Below are 16,103 nucleotides of genomic sequence, written 5' to 3' on the forward strand. Positions count from 1 at the left end.
AGAAATACCTGTCATTGTTTCAATAACTCCACACCTGCAAATGTTGACTCAAGGAAGTGATGGATTTCGCTGTTACTTCCCAGCTAGTCAGTCATTCCATTAGGACAGGATCACACACTGGAGCATTGCTCAGCTAAATGCAAAAGGCAAGTAGGAGGTGCTCAGGTTTTTTTAAAAAGTAAATTCTATTACTTACTAGAAAAACAGTATGGAGAAAATTTTTAAGTATTCTTCATATTAGACCAATGTGAGACTCAAGCAAAAAATATTAGGGCTTACCTTAAAACCAACTGTGAGATCTCCTAGATCCCTGCTACTCTAGAGACGGCTAACTCTGCTACTGTCAGACACTGCACCATCAGAAAGACAAACTATTGACATCTCAGGTTTTCAGCCATTTTAAATTATATTTAACATTTCTAAATGGTGAGTTCATGTATTTTTCACAATTAGATCAAGTTTTCTTTTTAATGGATGGCCCATCTAACCGCACCCAGGCTTCTAGGCCTACTCAGCTACAGTCAAAGAGCTTCAACTGATAGCAAAAACAAAACAACAAAACTTGCCATAAGCAACCACTTGTCTTTTAAGAACAATACATTACCAAAGCATCAGCGTTTAGAGGATATTTAAGGCCAACGAGTTCCTATCCGAGTTCTACTCATATTACTGGAGGGATTACTTTGTCGTTAGAACTGATGATTACATATAGATAAAATTCAACACAACGTGCTGTGAGACTAATCTACAATTTAAAACATGAACCGTCTTCCACACTTAGAACATGATGTGTCCTTATATTAGGCATTAGTAGCAAAGCTCAGCTATGCTCCTCTTTCCTCATACCCTCCGGTATGGGCTGGATGAATGGACTATAAGGTGGATAGAAAGTTGGCTAGATTGTCAGGCTCAACGGGTAGTGATCAATGGCTCCATGTCTAGTTGGCAGCTGGTATCAAATGGAGTGCCCCAAGGGTCAGTCCTCAGGCCGGTTTTGTTCAATATCTTCATAAATGATGTGGAGGATGGTGTGGATTGCACTCTCAGCAAGTTTGCAGATAACACTAAACTGGGAGGAGAGGTAGATATGCTGGAGGGTAGGGATAGGATACAGAGGGCCCTAGACAAATTGGAGGATTGGGCCAAAAGAAATCTGATGAGGTTCAACAAGGACAAGTGCAGAGTCCTGCATTTAGGACGGAAGAATCCCATGCACCGCTACAGACTAGGGACCGAATGGCTCGGCAGCAGTTCAGCAGAAAAGGACCTAGGGGTTACAGTGTACGAGAAGCTGGGTACGAGTCAACAGTGTGCCCTTGTTGCCAAGGCGGCCAATGACATTTTGGGATGTATAAGTAGGGGCATTGCCAGCAGATCGAGGGGCATGATCGTTCCCCTCTATTCGACATTGGTGAGGCCTCATCTGGAGTACTGTGTCCAGTTTTGGGCCCCACACTACAAGAATGTGGAAAAATTGGAAAACGTCCATCAGAGGGCAACAAAAATGATTAGGGGGCTGGAACACATGACTTATGAGGAGAGGCTGAGGGAACTGGGATTGTTTAGTCTGCGGAAGAGAAGAATGAGGGGGGATTTGATAGCTGCTTTCAACTACCTGAAAGGGGGTTCCAAAGAGGATGGATCTAGACTGTTCTCAGTGGGAGCAGATGACGGAACAAGGAGTAATGGTCTCAAGTTGCAGTGAGGGAGCTTTAGGTTGGCTATTAGGAAAAACGTTTTCACTAGGAGGGTGGTGAAACACTGGAATGCGTTACCTAGGGAGGTGGTGGAATCTCCTTCCTTAGAAGTTTTTAAGGTCAGGCTTGACAAAGCCCTGGCTGGGATGATTTAGTTGGTGTTGGTCCTGCTTTGAGCAGGGGGTTGGACTAGATGACCTCCTGAGGTCCCTTCCAACCCTGATATTCTATGATTCTATGGCTGGTATTAATTTTTTTCTAACAAGCAAACTAAAGAAGCTACAGGCAAGAATGAACCCACTCCTGCTAAACTAACATACGCAGTCACCTAGAAGTGAATTAGGTGCAGGAGCACTAGAAGACAACAGCACTGGGTGCTACTGTAACAGCAGCACTGTAGAATGTAAACCATTATAGTTAGCTTCCATACTGTAGTATATCTATATATTCCAAATGTGGCATTAGATGAGTTATCCGATCATTTGCCTTGTTGAAATTCCACTACAGTGAAAGCTGGATCTACTGAATAGGGGTGTGTGATGCAACAGCTGAACACAGTGTAAAAACTCTTACTAACCTTCCCTCCACTCCATCCCCTACAAAGCATCACTGCCTAGAAGAGAAACAAATTTATTGACAATCTAAGCTTACAGCTAGTTTCAAGTGGTGTAATTGGTACCAAATCATTGCATTGCTTTGAAATCAGCATTTAAAACCCCATTAATCCAACAATTTAACCAGACATTAGAAGAAAATGCCATACAATAGCAGAGACCAAATATTTGTTTAGGAATACTTAAGGAATTCCCTAGGTAGGTTCTACTGTGTGTAGTGCATTACCACCAATAAGGTGACTATCCGGGAGCAATGCCATTGCAGAAGGGCTTGTACAGCAGTGAACTTCGCTCTGGCAAGAAGTCCAACAACCCAAACTACTTATTTTGTGCCATAAGCACTTTTAACTTCACTTGGCTCATACAGATTACTTGCAGTTGATGCAGTGTCTTCAATTATGTTAGTATACAAAAATGACATACTGAAGTTCAGACAAGAATGACAGTCCTCTTTTGATCAGCTCAGTTTAAAAGCTTGTGAGGAAAAAAGCCTACCTGCTTGTCACCAGGAAAGGTTTTCCTCCTTCCCCCCCCTGCTGTTGGTGATGGCTTATCTTAAGTGATCACTCTCCTTACAGTGTGTATGATAAACCCATTGTTTCATGTTCTCTGTGTGTGTGTGTATATAAATCTCTCCTCTGTTTTTTCCACCAAATGCATCCGATGAAGTGAGCTGTAGCTCACGAAAGCTTATGCTCTAATAAATTTGTTAGTCTCTAAGGTGCCACAAGTACTCCTTTTCTTTTTGCGAATACAGACTAACACGGCTGCTACTCTGAAAGGCAAAAATGAAAAACTTTGCCTGAAAAAAAACAAGTGTTTTCCCTCTGAGCCTGGCTATGGCAAGACATCAAACTGGTAAGTTCCTGAGCCCAGAACACCAAGCCCATTTCAGAAGAAGAGGACTGAAACCACAGATGCAGGTTTTACAGAATGTTTATTTTTCCAATACCACAAGGGACATACAAGAGCAGGGCCCTGCTGGAGAGCTCTGCAGACCAGACCAGCTTCAATCTGTACCCTACAGTGGCCCCAAAGGATACAGAGCCAGACTGCCCCAGCTCTGCTCCCTATCTTTGGTAAGCAGGTTTTCACACCATCCCCTCAAGACTTCACTAATACTGCATTTCAATTCACCCCCATCTCTCTTTCTCCCATTTCACAATATGAAGCTGCCACCTGGGTTATGGGTAAACCATTTCAAAGACAAAGAAGCTTTCTGCAGCCCACAGATTTTACACTCTCTACAGCTCTCAAACAGGGAGGTCTACAATTAAAAAAAAAGCATAGTCAAGAAAGAGGTAGGTAGGAGCTAGGAAAGGGGTGGGAGAAAGCTGGTAAATGAAATGGTAGATTTGCTTCTTCCCCACTTAGAGCAACCCATTCTCGAGAGGCAACCGCTCAAAGGAGGGTCAGTCAATTTTTCTGCTCACATCAATTCTGGATATGTAAGGGCTTTCACACCTTTCACACCTTTGCACTGCAGCTATAAACACTGTTCATGGAGACTCACCAGTTAGGACAATGACCAGTAACTGCTATATTTTTTAGAAGAGCGAGGAGCAAAATACATCCAGCTCAGCAAATCAGGGCAGGTCATCCTTGAGATTGCACGTTGCAGTCTACCTGCCCACAGCAAAGCCACGCAGGCAGAGAGGGAGGCAATCTGAACCAAGAGTGACCCTTTGCATGTTCAGCCTCACATTAGGCAGCACAGAATACAGTGGCTTTGACTACAGATGTAGATTAATAACTAACACCACTTTAATGTAATACTGCTGTAGAGCCTGAAAATAAAGAAAACAAAAAAACCCTTTATGTTCTATGTACATTACATCCATTTACAGAATTGACCAGTACTGTGTACAACATATAAATACATGATCAAACAGATGCATAGAGGATACTTACAGGAATCAAATAATTCACTTTATACATCCAAGAATGAAAAGTTAAAATATATATATAAAAAAAAGGAAACACCGCTTAGAATGTAAAATGACCATCACACACAGATGCACAGCCAGACACTTACAGGTAGTCGATGCTGGCTTGGCAAGGTTCTCATTGTAGGGCTGTAATATGGGGAGGTTACTGGCCACACTAATGAATTCCTTGGCTTTTCATACAAGTCTGTAGCAACATTTGGCCAGAAGAGGAAGCCTGGTCCAACAGTTCAGACAAGTGCACACAGTTCCACAGACTACACATCTTGTTCAGTCCAGCAGAACGCATTGAAGCTGGCAGCCACTACCATTTGCTTCTTTCATTCCTTTAACTGGCTCCATCCAATATGCAATCACCCATATATGGCTCTTCAGCCATCTGCCGAGTTTTACTGGTTACTTGATTCTGCTGTAGCATTCAAAGTACTGCACAGCCACCACCTATAGAGAAGCTTCACAGTCCACATTTATTGTACAGTAGTACTTTTTCCACACAGACAGGGAACGGAGAGTGGAAGACTGTATTCTGCTCTGCTAAGGCATGGCTGGGACTAACCTAGCTCAGCCCTTAAACACAGACAGCACTCTGTTCCAGTTCCTTTGGATGTAAATGTTTCCTTTAGAAAAGGTCCATGGATTTTCAGAGCAAACTGCCTCTCAGTCAGGTGGTAGCCTCAACGTGTGTGCCCAGAGCACAAATCAACATTTCCATGATGGCGTTAAGCAGAAGATCGCTCCAGTAGGGCATAACCTACAGATGGGGAGTGTAACTGTGAGTAAGAAGAACAGGTTTTGCACTGTGAATTTTAGTGGGAAGGCAAATCAACTCTCTCACCAAAAAACTTAAAGTGTAATATTGTGTCTATTATAAACAGAATAATATTTTGTGTACAGGTTGGGGGGTCAGTTATCAAAATACACACACTAAATATACAATTTTCCCAATGGCCATAATTTATTATCTCACCACAAGGCACAATACACAAAGCTTCGAGGGTCCTATACAGTCATCGTGACAAAATGCCCCACATCCTTTACACATAATCATGGCTTTAAGGCTGCAGGAACATTTGAGTGATATTTCTTCAACACTGCTGCTATCAGCAAACATCTGCACAGAAAGGGACGTATTATGGTTTGCAGCAAAGTTCGCTTTGTGGCTTAACTGCATCACGCTTCCAGCAAGGCTTCTGGGAAAAGCTGGAGTTGTGTTGGATGAATAATTAAAGCTGGTGGAATGAAGCTGCAGCTTAGAAAGCTTCCCATAAAATGCTTGTTTGATATTGAGCTGAGAGGGGATGGAAGAAGGCTCCAAGGGCTGATTGAGTCCTTTTCCTGGTTCTCTTGGTAACTTGAAAAATGGCAAGTCCATAACAAAGGGAACACTCTGCAAATGCTCCATCAGTTCCACGGGGTTGCATGCAACATCCTTCCTGTTCTTCATGTTACTACTCTTGGCTGGACCTCCACAGGCCAGTACGTTCTCATTTTTTATTCCTCCTAGAGTGTTTGCATGTTGCTTCGAAGGCCAGTCTTCCCTGACAGTTGGTGCTTCTTCTCCAGATGCAGAGCTCTTATTTAATGAAATTTGCTTGCTGGGGGATGCGGTTCCCATGGTTGCAATGTGCTCCAAAGCTCTTGGATGATGCAATCTAGCAGCAGTGTTGCAAGGAAAACCAGAACCAAAGAGCTTTTTGCCCTGGATGCCAACGCAACTTTTATTAATTGAGGTTCCACCGATCTGATTTGGACCAAGAGAGGTTACATTTGGAGATAAAAATCTGGGTGCTGCAGGTGGGTTTAACTTTTCAGGGCTTTCACTTGTAATAGTATCTGTTAGTGGACTGTGCTGTGGGACACCATGGACCATGGGCAGCTCTTTTGGATCTTCAAAGCTATAGGAAGATGATGTTCTTTCTCTAGGGCCCAACTCTTTAGGTTTTTGAGAGCCACTCACCATACTTGCCAGTTGGTCTGGAGAGCTCAAGTTAGGGCCAACTTTGGAATGCTTGTCTGGAACATCAGGCTGATTCTCCATGCTTTCTGTTTTGGGCAGTACTGTCCCAGAGTTGCACTGTTTTTTCTGAGAATCTCTTAAAGCACTTGGAGAGTGGAAATCATCACTTCTGCTTAGGTTACTTGTATTTATTCCCACATCTTGGGAAGACTCTTGGCCAAAGCAGCAATTGCTACTTCTCTCCACTTGTAATGAGTGGTTTTCTGATGGCCTGTCCAGAAGTGACTCCGTAATTTCTAGCTTGATGCTGGCATGTGATACTGGTAGAACTTTTTCCAAAGAAAGATTCCCCTTAAGTAACTGCATCACCAGAGGGTTGTTGGCTTCAATAGAGGATATGGGCCGAGTGGAGCCTGGTGGCTTTTTCTGATTCTCAGAAGGTTTTTGAGGAACAGGCGTATGTGGTGCCCATCTCTGAGGCTGAGACACGTTGCTCACCATTGTTACTGATGGCAAGTCCACCATGTATGGGAGACTTTCAGTTTTCACAGAAGAGTCCAATCTAATCCCTTCATCTCTCTCAGTGTTGTGCTTATGGCTGGCATTTCCTTTTCCTGTAGCCTCCTTAAGGTGGACATTCCTGAAGTATATATCCACCTCCACATTCTCATCAGTTAGGTCAGTTTCAAAATCTGAAGCAGTATCTGTTGTTTCACTATGTGTACTCTGGATTTCATCATCTCCATTTGTCTTAAATCCTTTTGTCTCTCTCATGTGTTTACATACATTTTCTGTGTTTGCTCCTGATGGCCTCTCCCACAGGTGTGGAAGCTTTTCAGAAGTACCTATTCCATTCTGAACAGTTAAACCACCAAGTGAAAAAGGTTTCACCAAAGATCCTTTATACTGTTCTCCATTCTGTAGTTCACTTTCAAGCTGTTTTCCTGTCTGTAGGTGTGTAAAGGCATGTAACTCTGAGCCCATGTTCTCCATTCCAATAGTACTCATTTTTGAATCCTGATGATCAGTTACACATTTTCCCGTGGGTGGATTTGCTCCATTAAATCTAGTTTCAATTTCTGGCTCATATTGCTCTTTACCATCTGATGAGAATTCTGGGGTAAGGCTAGAATTATTGGAGAAAGTTTCCTTCATAGGAGAACTACTATTCAACTCTATGGGAGTGCCAACATCTTCAATTCTTGGTACAACATTGATATCATCTGTGAGATAAACTGCAGACCCCTGTACCCGAGAACGAAACAGATCATTCTCAGGAGGAACGCGGCATTCTTGCTTATTACTCTGCCCTTCCTGAGGGACAATATGAGGTGTGTTTTCAGTTCTTACGTCATGGAGGCATTGCTCAAAGTTCTCGTCCTGCCCCAGAGAAGCTGCAGTGTCAAAAGATGGTCCAGTCAAAGCATCACCAAGCTGGCTGTTAGCTAAACCGTCAGCATGTTGAGCAACATCTTCTGTTCCACCTGAGATGACATCTGCAGCATGTTCAAGAATGAAGGCTCCCACACCATTAGGAGTGTAGGAGTCCTGTTTTGCAGGTTCACATACATTTATTTTAGCTACCTGTACAGCTACCTCAGCAAAGTTAGTCTTTTCTCCATCTAGATGGAGAGACGGCAGTAATTGTGTTCGTTGTAGATCTGACGCACACCTTCCATGAGTTCTCTTTGATCTTCTGTACTCTGTATGGCTACTGGAGTCTCCTCCACCACCTCCTTTATCGGTGCTGTTCCCTCCTCCTCCTGGCCCACCCCCACCTCCAATGGCAGCTGTAGCGGCCTCTCGCTGGGCTCGGGCTTGCAGAGCACGAGCTTTAATGTCTGCGAGTGTTCTGGCACCAGTTCTGCCCCGACCAGAGGACTCCGTGTTGGGGATGATTCTGGGGCATATCTGGTAAGCGGGCTGACCCTTAACCACCCAGGGTGGTTTGATACGTGAAAGTTGAATCTGAAAAAGAATCAGAGGAGAAGATGTTAAACTAACACTTGGTATTCTCAGAGAGCAAAAACCTTTAAATTGGTTCACTGAAATTCAGTATATTTAGTTAAGATCTCTAGAGGAAGTAATTTTTGGCACATGGCAGTGCTGCTGCTCTTGGCCTCTTGATGAGGTCCTCAAGAGGTTTCTACTCAGGCTCCATATCATGGTATCTTTTGATCTCACTATAAAGTGGATTTTATCTATGTCATTAGCCACCAGACAAGTATTAAAACTGATGGCTTAAACACTAGCTGAATCTGGACTCTTGAGAAGAGAGAGTTTTGATTTCTGTCAAGCATAATCCATTCGCACTGAAATTAGTAGGATGGCCTGCTGCAGCCAAAAAGGACACAGCTGCAATTGCACCTACAGGGGAGTATAAGCTGTAGACAAGAGGATTCCATCCCACATGCAGGTAGATGGGGAGTCTACAAGGTTACAATGAGAAGGTTTGAAATCTTGACTGCATTAAATCAGCCCATTTCAGGAAAAGCCATCTCTACACTCACAAAACTACAAATGAGCTGTATAATAAAAGAGGCTACTCTGCATTCTTGTACAGGAGACCTTGGAATAATTTTCCATTCTACTCTCCGGCTGTCTAAACAAGACAACAAACTGCAGTAATCAGATCTTAGCCAGCGCTATCAATGAGAGACTCTTCCATTCCCCTCTTTGAAGAAGATGACATGACATTTTCATATTACTTTGGTGCTACTGGGCACAAAGTCCCTAATGTAATAATCAGGTATAAGTGTCTCTCCTACCCGGATGGGTGGGACTTTTGGTTCCTCTTTAGTAGGCTGTGGCTTTTCTGGGTGAACACTTTCAATTGTGTTACGAAAGGACTGACGATCTTCAAGCCGGGGCTTCTTTTCGGGGAAGGAGGTAGAGGCAGGCTCCTCAAAGCATTTCCTTTTCTGGTCCTTTGACTCCCGATCTAAGTTTTCTTGGGGCAAACTGGGAATTCTGTTTACAGATGCAGCTGCAAATGACAGATCTTCCATTTTACTGTGCAATCTGGAAGCCTCTGGAGAAAACAGCAATTCTGAACTCTCTGGCTTCAACGATGCAGACGAAGAGCCTGTCAGATCATCTCCTCCCAAATCCACCTCGGCTTTAGTCTCTTTATGGAAGGAGGAATCTGGTCCCACAGATGCAGTCTCTTTGGGGGTCTCAGACTGATCAGGCTCACGTATTTTGTACAGGCTCCTCCTTGCTCTGCATCGCAGATCTGGCCGAGAGCGTTTCTTGAAGTGTCCATCTCGCTGACGTGTGGAAGGACCATGCTGTGGCTTTGCCGCTTCTCCCTGAACAGACAATCCCGTCCTGTTCTCAGCATCTTCTTGTACTGAATTCTGCTGTTGTGATTCTTCTCTAGTCAAACCCAACCTGCAAAGCAACCACAGAATTATTTAAAGGCCAGAGCAAGCTTGTTAGGTCCAATTTCATCTCCTGGGAAGGATGTAAATTGTTTATTATTTACAGTATGTACTACCAGAGCAGTACATGGTGCATTACAGATTACAAAGCAGACACTCATCTCACTCAATCAATCTACAAAGAAATATATTATGTATTCACTACTCCTGGTAACTGTCATGGGGAATAAGGAGAATGTAAATCCTGACGACATTTAATCAATCTAAAACTAATCTGTAATAGATTACAATAGAATACAATCTAAAACTAATCTGGCATAGAGAGTACACTTATAAAGTTTGCAGACAATACCAAACTGGAAGGGGTTGCAAGTGCTTTGGAGAATAGGATTATATTTCAAAATGATCTAGACAAACTGGAGAAATGGTCTGAAGTAAACAGGATGAAATTCAATAAGGACAAATGCAAAGTACTCCACTTAGGAAGGAACAACCAGCTGCACAGACACAAAATGCAGAAAGGGATCTGGGGGTCATAGTGGACCACAAGCTAAATATGAGTCAACAGTGTAACACTGTTGCCAAAAAAAAAAAAAAAAAAAAAAAACAAACAAACCATAATTCTGGGATGTATTAGCAGGAGTGTTATAGGCAAGACATGAGAAGTAATTCTTCTGCTCTACTCCACACTGATTAGGCCTCAACTGCAGTATTGTGTCCAATTCTGGGTGCCACATTTCAGGAGAAAGTCCAGAGAGAGCAACAAAAATGATTCAAGGTCTAGAAAACATGACCTATGAGGGAAGATTGAAAAAATTGGGTTTGTTTAACCTGGAAAAGAGAAGACTGAGAGGGGAGATAACAGTTTTGAAGTACATAAGTACAAGTTGTTACAAGGAAGAAAAAGGAGAAAAATTGTTCTTCTTAACCTCTGAGGATAGGAAAAGAAGCAATGGGCTTAAATTGCAACAAGAGCAGTTTAGGTTGGACATTAGGAAAAACTATTCTGACAGTTAGGAAGTTAAGAATTGGAATAAATTGCATAGGGAGGTTGTGGAATCTCCATCGTTGGAGATTTTTAAGAGCAGGTTAGACAAGCATCCGTCAGGAATGGTCTCGATAATACTTAGTCCTGCCATGAGTGTAGGGGACTGGACTGGACGATCCCTCGAGTTCACATCCAGTCCTATGATTCTACTAGTCTTGGAAACAAAAATAATTCAATTGTAGGTATTCCCTTGCAGTGATAATCTGAATGATTCACTCCATAACTAGCATTCCAAAAAGAGTTGCTAATTATGGAGTTGCTTCTTCTCAGAGAGCAGCTAGCTACCAAAGGGAAGTTCCCCATCCGCCTGACTTGAATAAAACAAGACCAACGAGGTAGCATTCCTTACTTTTGTCCATAGTAGTCTTCAAAGAACTTCTCTTTCCACTGCTCCACCCTCTTCTCTTTCTCCATTTCCTGGCGTATTCTAACCTGCATCTCATGAGTGAATTCACCTGCAGAGAAACAAGCAAATGCAAGTTTCATTACTACCCATAGCACTCAGAGCATGCATAGTACACATTCTGTGCTTGCCAGAGAGTATCCTTCCGGTAGATAGACATTTTCTACCCTTTGAAATTCTAGATATCCTGATGGGATATTCTGGCATATTGAAATATTGCTAAGGGTCAAAGCACCAAATCACCTATTTAAGGGGAAAAAAGTCAGGCCCCTCTGTCTTCTCCAGAGCAATACTCAGCTGTGACCAAACACTTATGCAACTGACACCAAGTGTCCCCACCCCATAGTGAAACTCTGGCAAAGTTTCCCACTGTCTCCCGTGGAGCCCGGATTTCACCCCTAGAGATAAACTATATTGCAAGAAATGATTCTCATCTGACTGTATTAAGTAACATCAAAAACCAAAAGAAAACTTGATGATTCAGGGGCCATAGAAGTTGTCACAGGGCGTGTACATTATCTCATTCAGACAACAGAGGTGTGAATAGCAGTGCACACCAAAGTGCTATTCTGTAACTCCCCTCTGTGCACAGTGAGGGCATGAACTAAAAGTTTCCCAGCTTGCATTAACGCAGTTCTGTTAGAGAGGACTACATTAATGCGAACTAGGAACCATTTAGTTCATGCCCTCACTGTCCACATGGGGAAGTTACAGCGCAGCGCTTTGGCGCTCAGTTATTCTTGACCCTGTAGTCCCCTGAAGTGCAGTGTAGACTCAGCCACAGAATCCTCCCTTGTACTTCTGCAAGAAATTCTAAATCTTTCATTCATTAAAAAAAAAGTTTCTAGCTCTCAGAGTTGTACAGAAATCCTTCAAAATGTAAAATGAATGTAACCAATGCAGGGATGTCTCTCTCCCAGAGAATTCAGACAGCCTGAAACAATAGCTGTGAGCGGTGTGAAATTCTCGCACTCATTACATTAGAGATGAATTCTGACATTGAAAATGTACAAGCAATGTTAATTATATTAAATATAAAAAACAGCAGCAGGGATACTGTATTGCATGTATTATTCGTGTTTATACTTAATAAGTTTCCATTTTGAAATTTACCAGAAGCTGCCACACAATTTACATCCATATCACAGAAACCAGGGATCTTACTACAAAACTGGTGTCCAGTTTGCCACAGAGTACATAGGGAGTTGGACTGGGATATTACCACCAATGGATATGCATTCTCCCTTCCTAGGGGGCATTTACTGTAACTATTTGTGATGGGAAGATTGGGGGGAGTGAGGAAGGGGGAAAAGGGTAAGTGCTCACATACCACAGAGATGAACATAGTAAAGATGCATCGATTAGAGCATGGGTTTCCAACTGAGTCACAAACAGCCCCAAGGAGGTCCTGATCACCCTCCCTTTCTTTATGACTAGATAGGGGAAAGGGCCCCAACATTTTTCTCTGTTGTAACATGAGCCCATTATCTGGAAAAGCCTGAGGACCCATGGGATTAATAAGCAACTTGTATGTGCCACACAATAAGGAGGTCAGTGTTCAGTTTATACATTAACTACCAGAGAAAAAAAGCACCCAGTTAAGTTTCTTCATTGTTTATTTTTCTTTCAATTTAGAATAACTGAAGCCCAACTTAATATAGTAAGTTTGAGTAAGTAATTTAATAATAATAATAATAATAAAAAAGACATCTTGAAAGTGCCATAACCAAAAAACCCCCAAAACAATATTTAAAAAATAAGTTAATGGTAGTGAGGACCTGAGAATAGTTTAGAGGCCTTGTCATCTGTCCTCCCTCTACTTTAGGGATTATGGCTTCTGTACGCTGCAGCCACTAAAAGGCAACATGACCATACACACTTGAACAGGTCTGAGAGTCATATTCCACCCAATAGAGGCAGTATGAGAGAGACCACACAAATCTAGTTGGCACTTTCTTTCTAAGGCCTCTGGGCACCTAAAAAAAAGTGTAAGGTAAAATCTTAAAAAAAGGCAATGTAGCCAAACAGGCTCCAACGCTGGTACAGAATCAAACTCGACAGTTTATTTTTCTTCTACCAAATAAGGTACACAGCAGGCTTCTCCCAATCATTCAAAATAGCAAATCTACCCACCATCAGCCAGTCGCTCTCTCCAGCTCTGAGCAGCATGGGTGAAGAACTCATTATTGAGAGCACTGCCACTGAGACGCATCAGCCCATCTGCCCCCATCTATGGAGGACAAAAGTATAATAGTTGAAAAGCTCATGCATCAGTTCTTTGGGAACAGGGGTGATACAACATAACAAGCAACAAGATGCACAGTGATTGTTGTGTGCCTGTACCTGTCTGTCAACTTCTGGCAAGAGGAAGAGGAGCTGCTGTTGGAAGTGTTGGGGGAGTACATTGAAGGTTCTGGAGTTTATCAGTGCCCGGAGATTTGTGTTGACGAGAATGGAACCCGGTGTCTCAAAATCTATATCTTCACCTCTGTTTCGCTTCATTTGCCCTGTAGTTTTCAGAAAACCAAATAAAAAATAAAATTAAAACTATTTATGACAACATTTCATAAAGGAATGTGCTGCTGCAAATGAGCAAAATTACAAGAGAACAGGCTGTGGCACTCCAGTACAAAGGAAGGATCTCTCTCATACCTTTAAACAAGTAATTCATATTTTACTACATTACTAGGTAGCATATTTAATAGAGAAAGGAGATGGCTATTGTTTTGACACAAGAGTGCCCTTCTTAGATAACTTTATTTCAAACACCATAAATGAGCTGCTTTTTAAGGCACTACCCCACTGTGGCCTCAGAGACTAGTTCCCTGAATACCTTAATCACAGCATACAAACACAATCCTTTTGTATGTTTCAGAATCATCCTTTCCAGGGTTCCTGCAGTCAGAGCACTTTTGGACTAATATATAGGAGGCTAGTGACCCCAGCCTGCACCTTCTGTGCTCATGGGGCCAATGGCATTAAAGAGGCAATGCTTCTCTACTGCTGTATCTTTGTGATAGAGTCATACAATGGGACTAAGGAGTTTCCAAAAGGATCACTCTCCAGTTCACCTGGCTAGACCATTTACAGAGGTGATGGATTTGCACTATTTCTGGATGCATCACGTCACTGAATCCAATGTGTCTTATGAATTATTACATGGATAAAAACTTGCAGCATAGTGGAACATGCATAAGATAACGGATGATAAAAACTAAGCTTCGATCACAATGGTTTTTATAAAAAACATTTGTTCCCAAAGTCTTGGAAAATACGTCTCTGGAACTCCACATCGCGTACGCATGCTCTCATGAACACACCATCAAGGCCCCGGATGCTCCATTTCAGATTAAGCAAATAGCATCTAGGAGTTCCCTGCCTCCTCACTGAGAGTGAGAAGTTGTTCGATAGTGAGGAGCCTTAACATTGGAAGATACACTCAGAAGGATAAAAGTCTTGGAATTCTTCCATAAGAAGGGGAAAGACTTGGACACACCTGATAGTTGCTTCAGTTTTTATGGCCAGTTCTTACAACTTTATTCAGAAGCACGTACCAGCAGCTGGCTTCCGGATACCTCTCAGCAGCTGTGGAGTATCCCTGGTGATTTCTGTCCTACTGCGCATGGTGGCACTACACAGGGCCAAAGAGGAGCTGCTGCTGCTGGAAGTGCTGCTGCTCTCTCCATCAGCATGCCTTCCCGTGAAACCTAAAGGCAAAGCCATTTGTCACCGATTCATGAATGAGTAGCAGAAGCTCCACTGGAGGAGTGGTCTTAGCACATGACAACAATCTGCTTACAACAGACCCATTTTTAGACAGACAAAATTAGGTCACTGCTCCATCACTGAGAGTTCTGAGTGGGTGACTGATAATACAATTTTTATCCAATAAGGCAGCATTGCACAAATTAATTAGAATCGCTTGTATGTTTAGTGAGCACTAAATAAATCTCTCTCCTGTCCTGGCCTAGGAAGAGCTTATGGGGATAGCTGTATAGAACCAGTGCTGAAGGGCCATGCCATGCAATTGGCTGAAAACAGTCAAGGTGCAACAAATGCTCACCTGAGGCTGACTCCATGTGTGCCCCATTTACTTTCAGTGGAGTCAGGACAACTCGGGGCAACATCACACCAGTCTTTTTCTTTTGTTTGCTTGTCTGTGTTCCAGAGAAAAACAAGATACAAACTATTTAGGGTGCTAAAATATATGTAGGTCACCTAAACTGTACCTCTTCCTAGCTGAATTCAGACACATAGCTCTACCTGGTCACAAATGAACTACCAGCCAAGTATTCAAGTGTCACTCACTGATTAAACTTATCTTTAACAGCAGAGAATCCTGCACCACTGCCACGTACCCACCCACCCTGGAATCAAGGCCTCATATAACAGATCTACCTTTCCTGCAGCTTTCACTCACACTCATTTCAACTCCATGAGGTGGCTCTGTAATTCTGCCCCTGCTTGAGGAGACGACCGTGATGCGTCTCTAATCCCTCTCCCTACCACCCAGCCTTCATGTGGCCGAGATCTCTCCAAGAATAAACACTCCTGGCTTTGCCCCTTGACATTAACCCCACACTCACCCCTACCTGTGAGGCTCCTCTGCAGCTCTCTCTGGAAGTGGAGAGACTCTTACTCTGAGATTCAGTGGAACAGGATGCATTAGAAGAGGTTTCATCAAGAGACACTGGAAGAAAAGAACACATGATCAGACCCTGAAGAAGATGCTTATAGTCTAATAGAGCGGTTCTCAAACTGTGGGTCGGGACACCAAAGTGGGTCGCGAGCCTGTTTTAATGGGGTTGCCAGGGCATTAGACTTGCCGGAACCTGGGGTTGAAGCCTGGGCTGAAGGTGAAGCCCAAGCCCCAAAGCCTGGGGATGAAGCCTTTGGGCTTTGGCTCCCTGCCTGGGCCGGTGGGGCTCGGGCTTTGGCTTTGCCCCTGCCCCCCACAGGGCAGTGGGGCTCGGGTGGGCTCAGGCTTTGGTCCCCCCTCCTGAGGTCATGTAGTAATTTTTGTTGTCAGAAGGGGGTCGCAGTGCAATGAAGTTT

At 43.1% G+C, this 16,103-nt stretch overlaps 1 protein-coding gene across 2 annotated transcripts in view; it reads right to left on the reverse strand.

Annotated features, from left to right (window-relative positions):
- Window positions 1-3,231: 3,231 nt before the first annotated feature.
- Window positions 3,232-16,103, reverse strand: part of ASXL1 (ASXL transcriptional regulator 1) — a 30,306-nt gene continuing 17,434 nt past the window's right edge. Inside the window, exons 6-14 of one of the 2 annotated variants that reach the window (XR_006275357.1) lie at window positions 15,641-15,738; window positions 15,112-15,205; window positions 14,603-14,755; window positions 13,392-13,555; window positions 13,182-13,278; window positions 10,995-11,100; window positions 8,983-9,607; window positions 3,806-8,182; window positions 3,232-3,775 (exon numbers count right to left, since the gene is read on the reverse strand). Coding sequence is in view for 1 of the 2 variants with exons in the window: in XM_038370008.2 (XP_038225936.1) it covers window positions 5,216-8,182; window positions 8,983-9,607; window positions 10,995-11,100; window positions 13,182-13,278; window positions 13,392-13,555; window positions 14,603-14,755; window positions 15,112-15,205; window positions 15,641-15,738 (4,304 nt within the window). In the remaining variant the exon portion in view is untranslated. Of the gene's footprint in view, window positions 8,183-8,982; window positions 9,608-10,994; window positions 11,101-13,181; window positions 13,279-13,391; window positions 13,556-14,602; window positions 14,756-15,111; window positions 15,206-15,640; window positions 15,739-16,103 lie in introns of both variants that reach the window. The other variant, XM_038370008.2, reaches the window with a different exon arrangement.

Source organism: Dermochelys coriacea, chromosome 13, assembly GCF_009764565.3.
Source record: "Dermochelys coriacea isolate rDerCor1 chromosome 13, rDerCor1.pri.v4, whole genome shotgun sequence".
In the NCBI taxonomy this organism is placed as follows: domain Eukaryota; kingdom Metazoa; phylum Chordata; order Testudines; family Dermochelyidae; genus Dermochelys; species Dermochelys coriacea.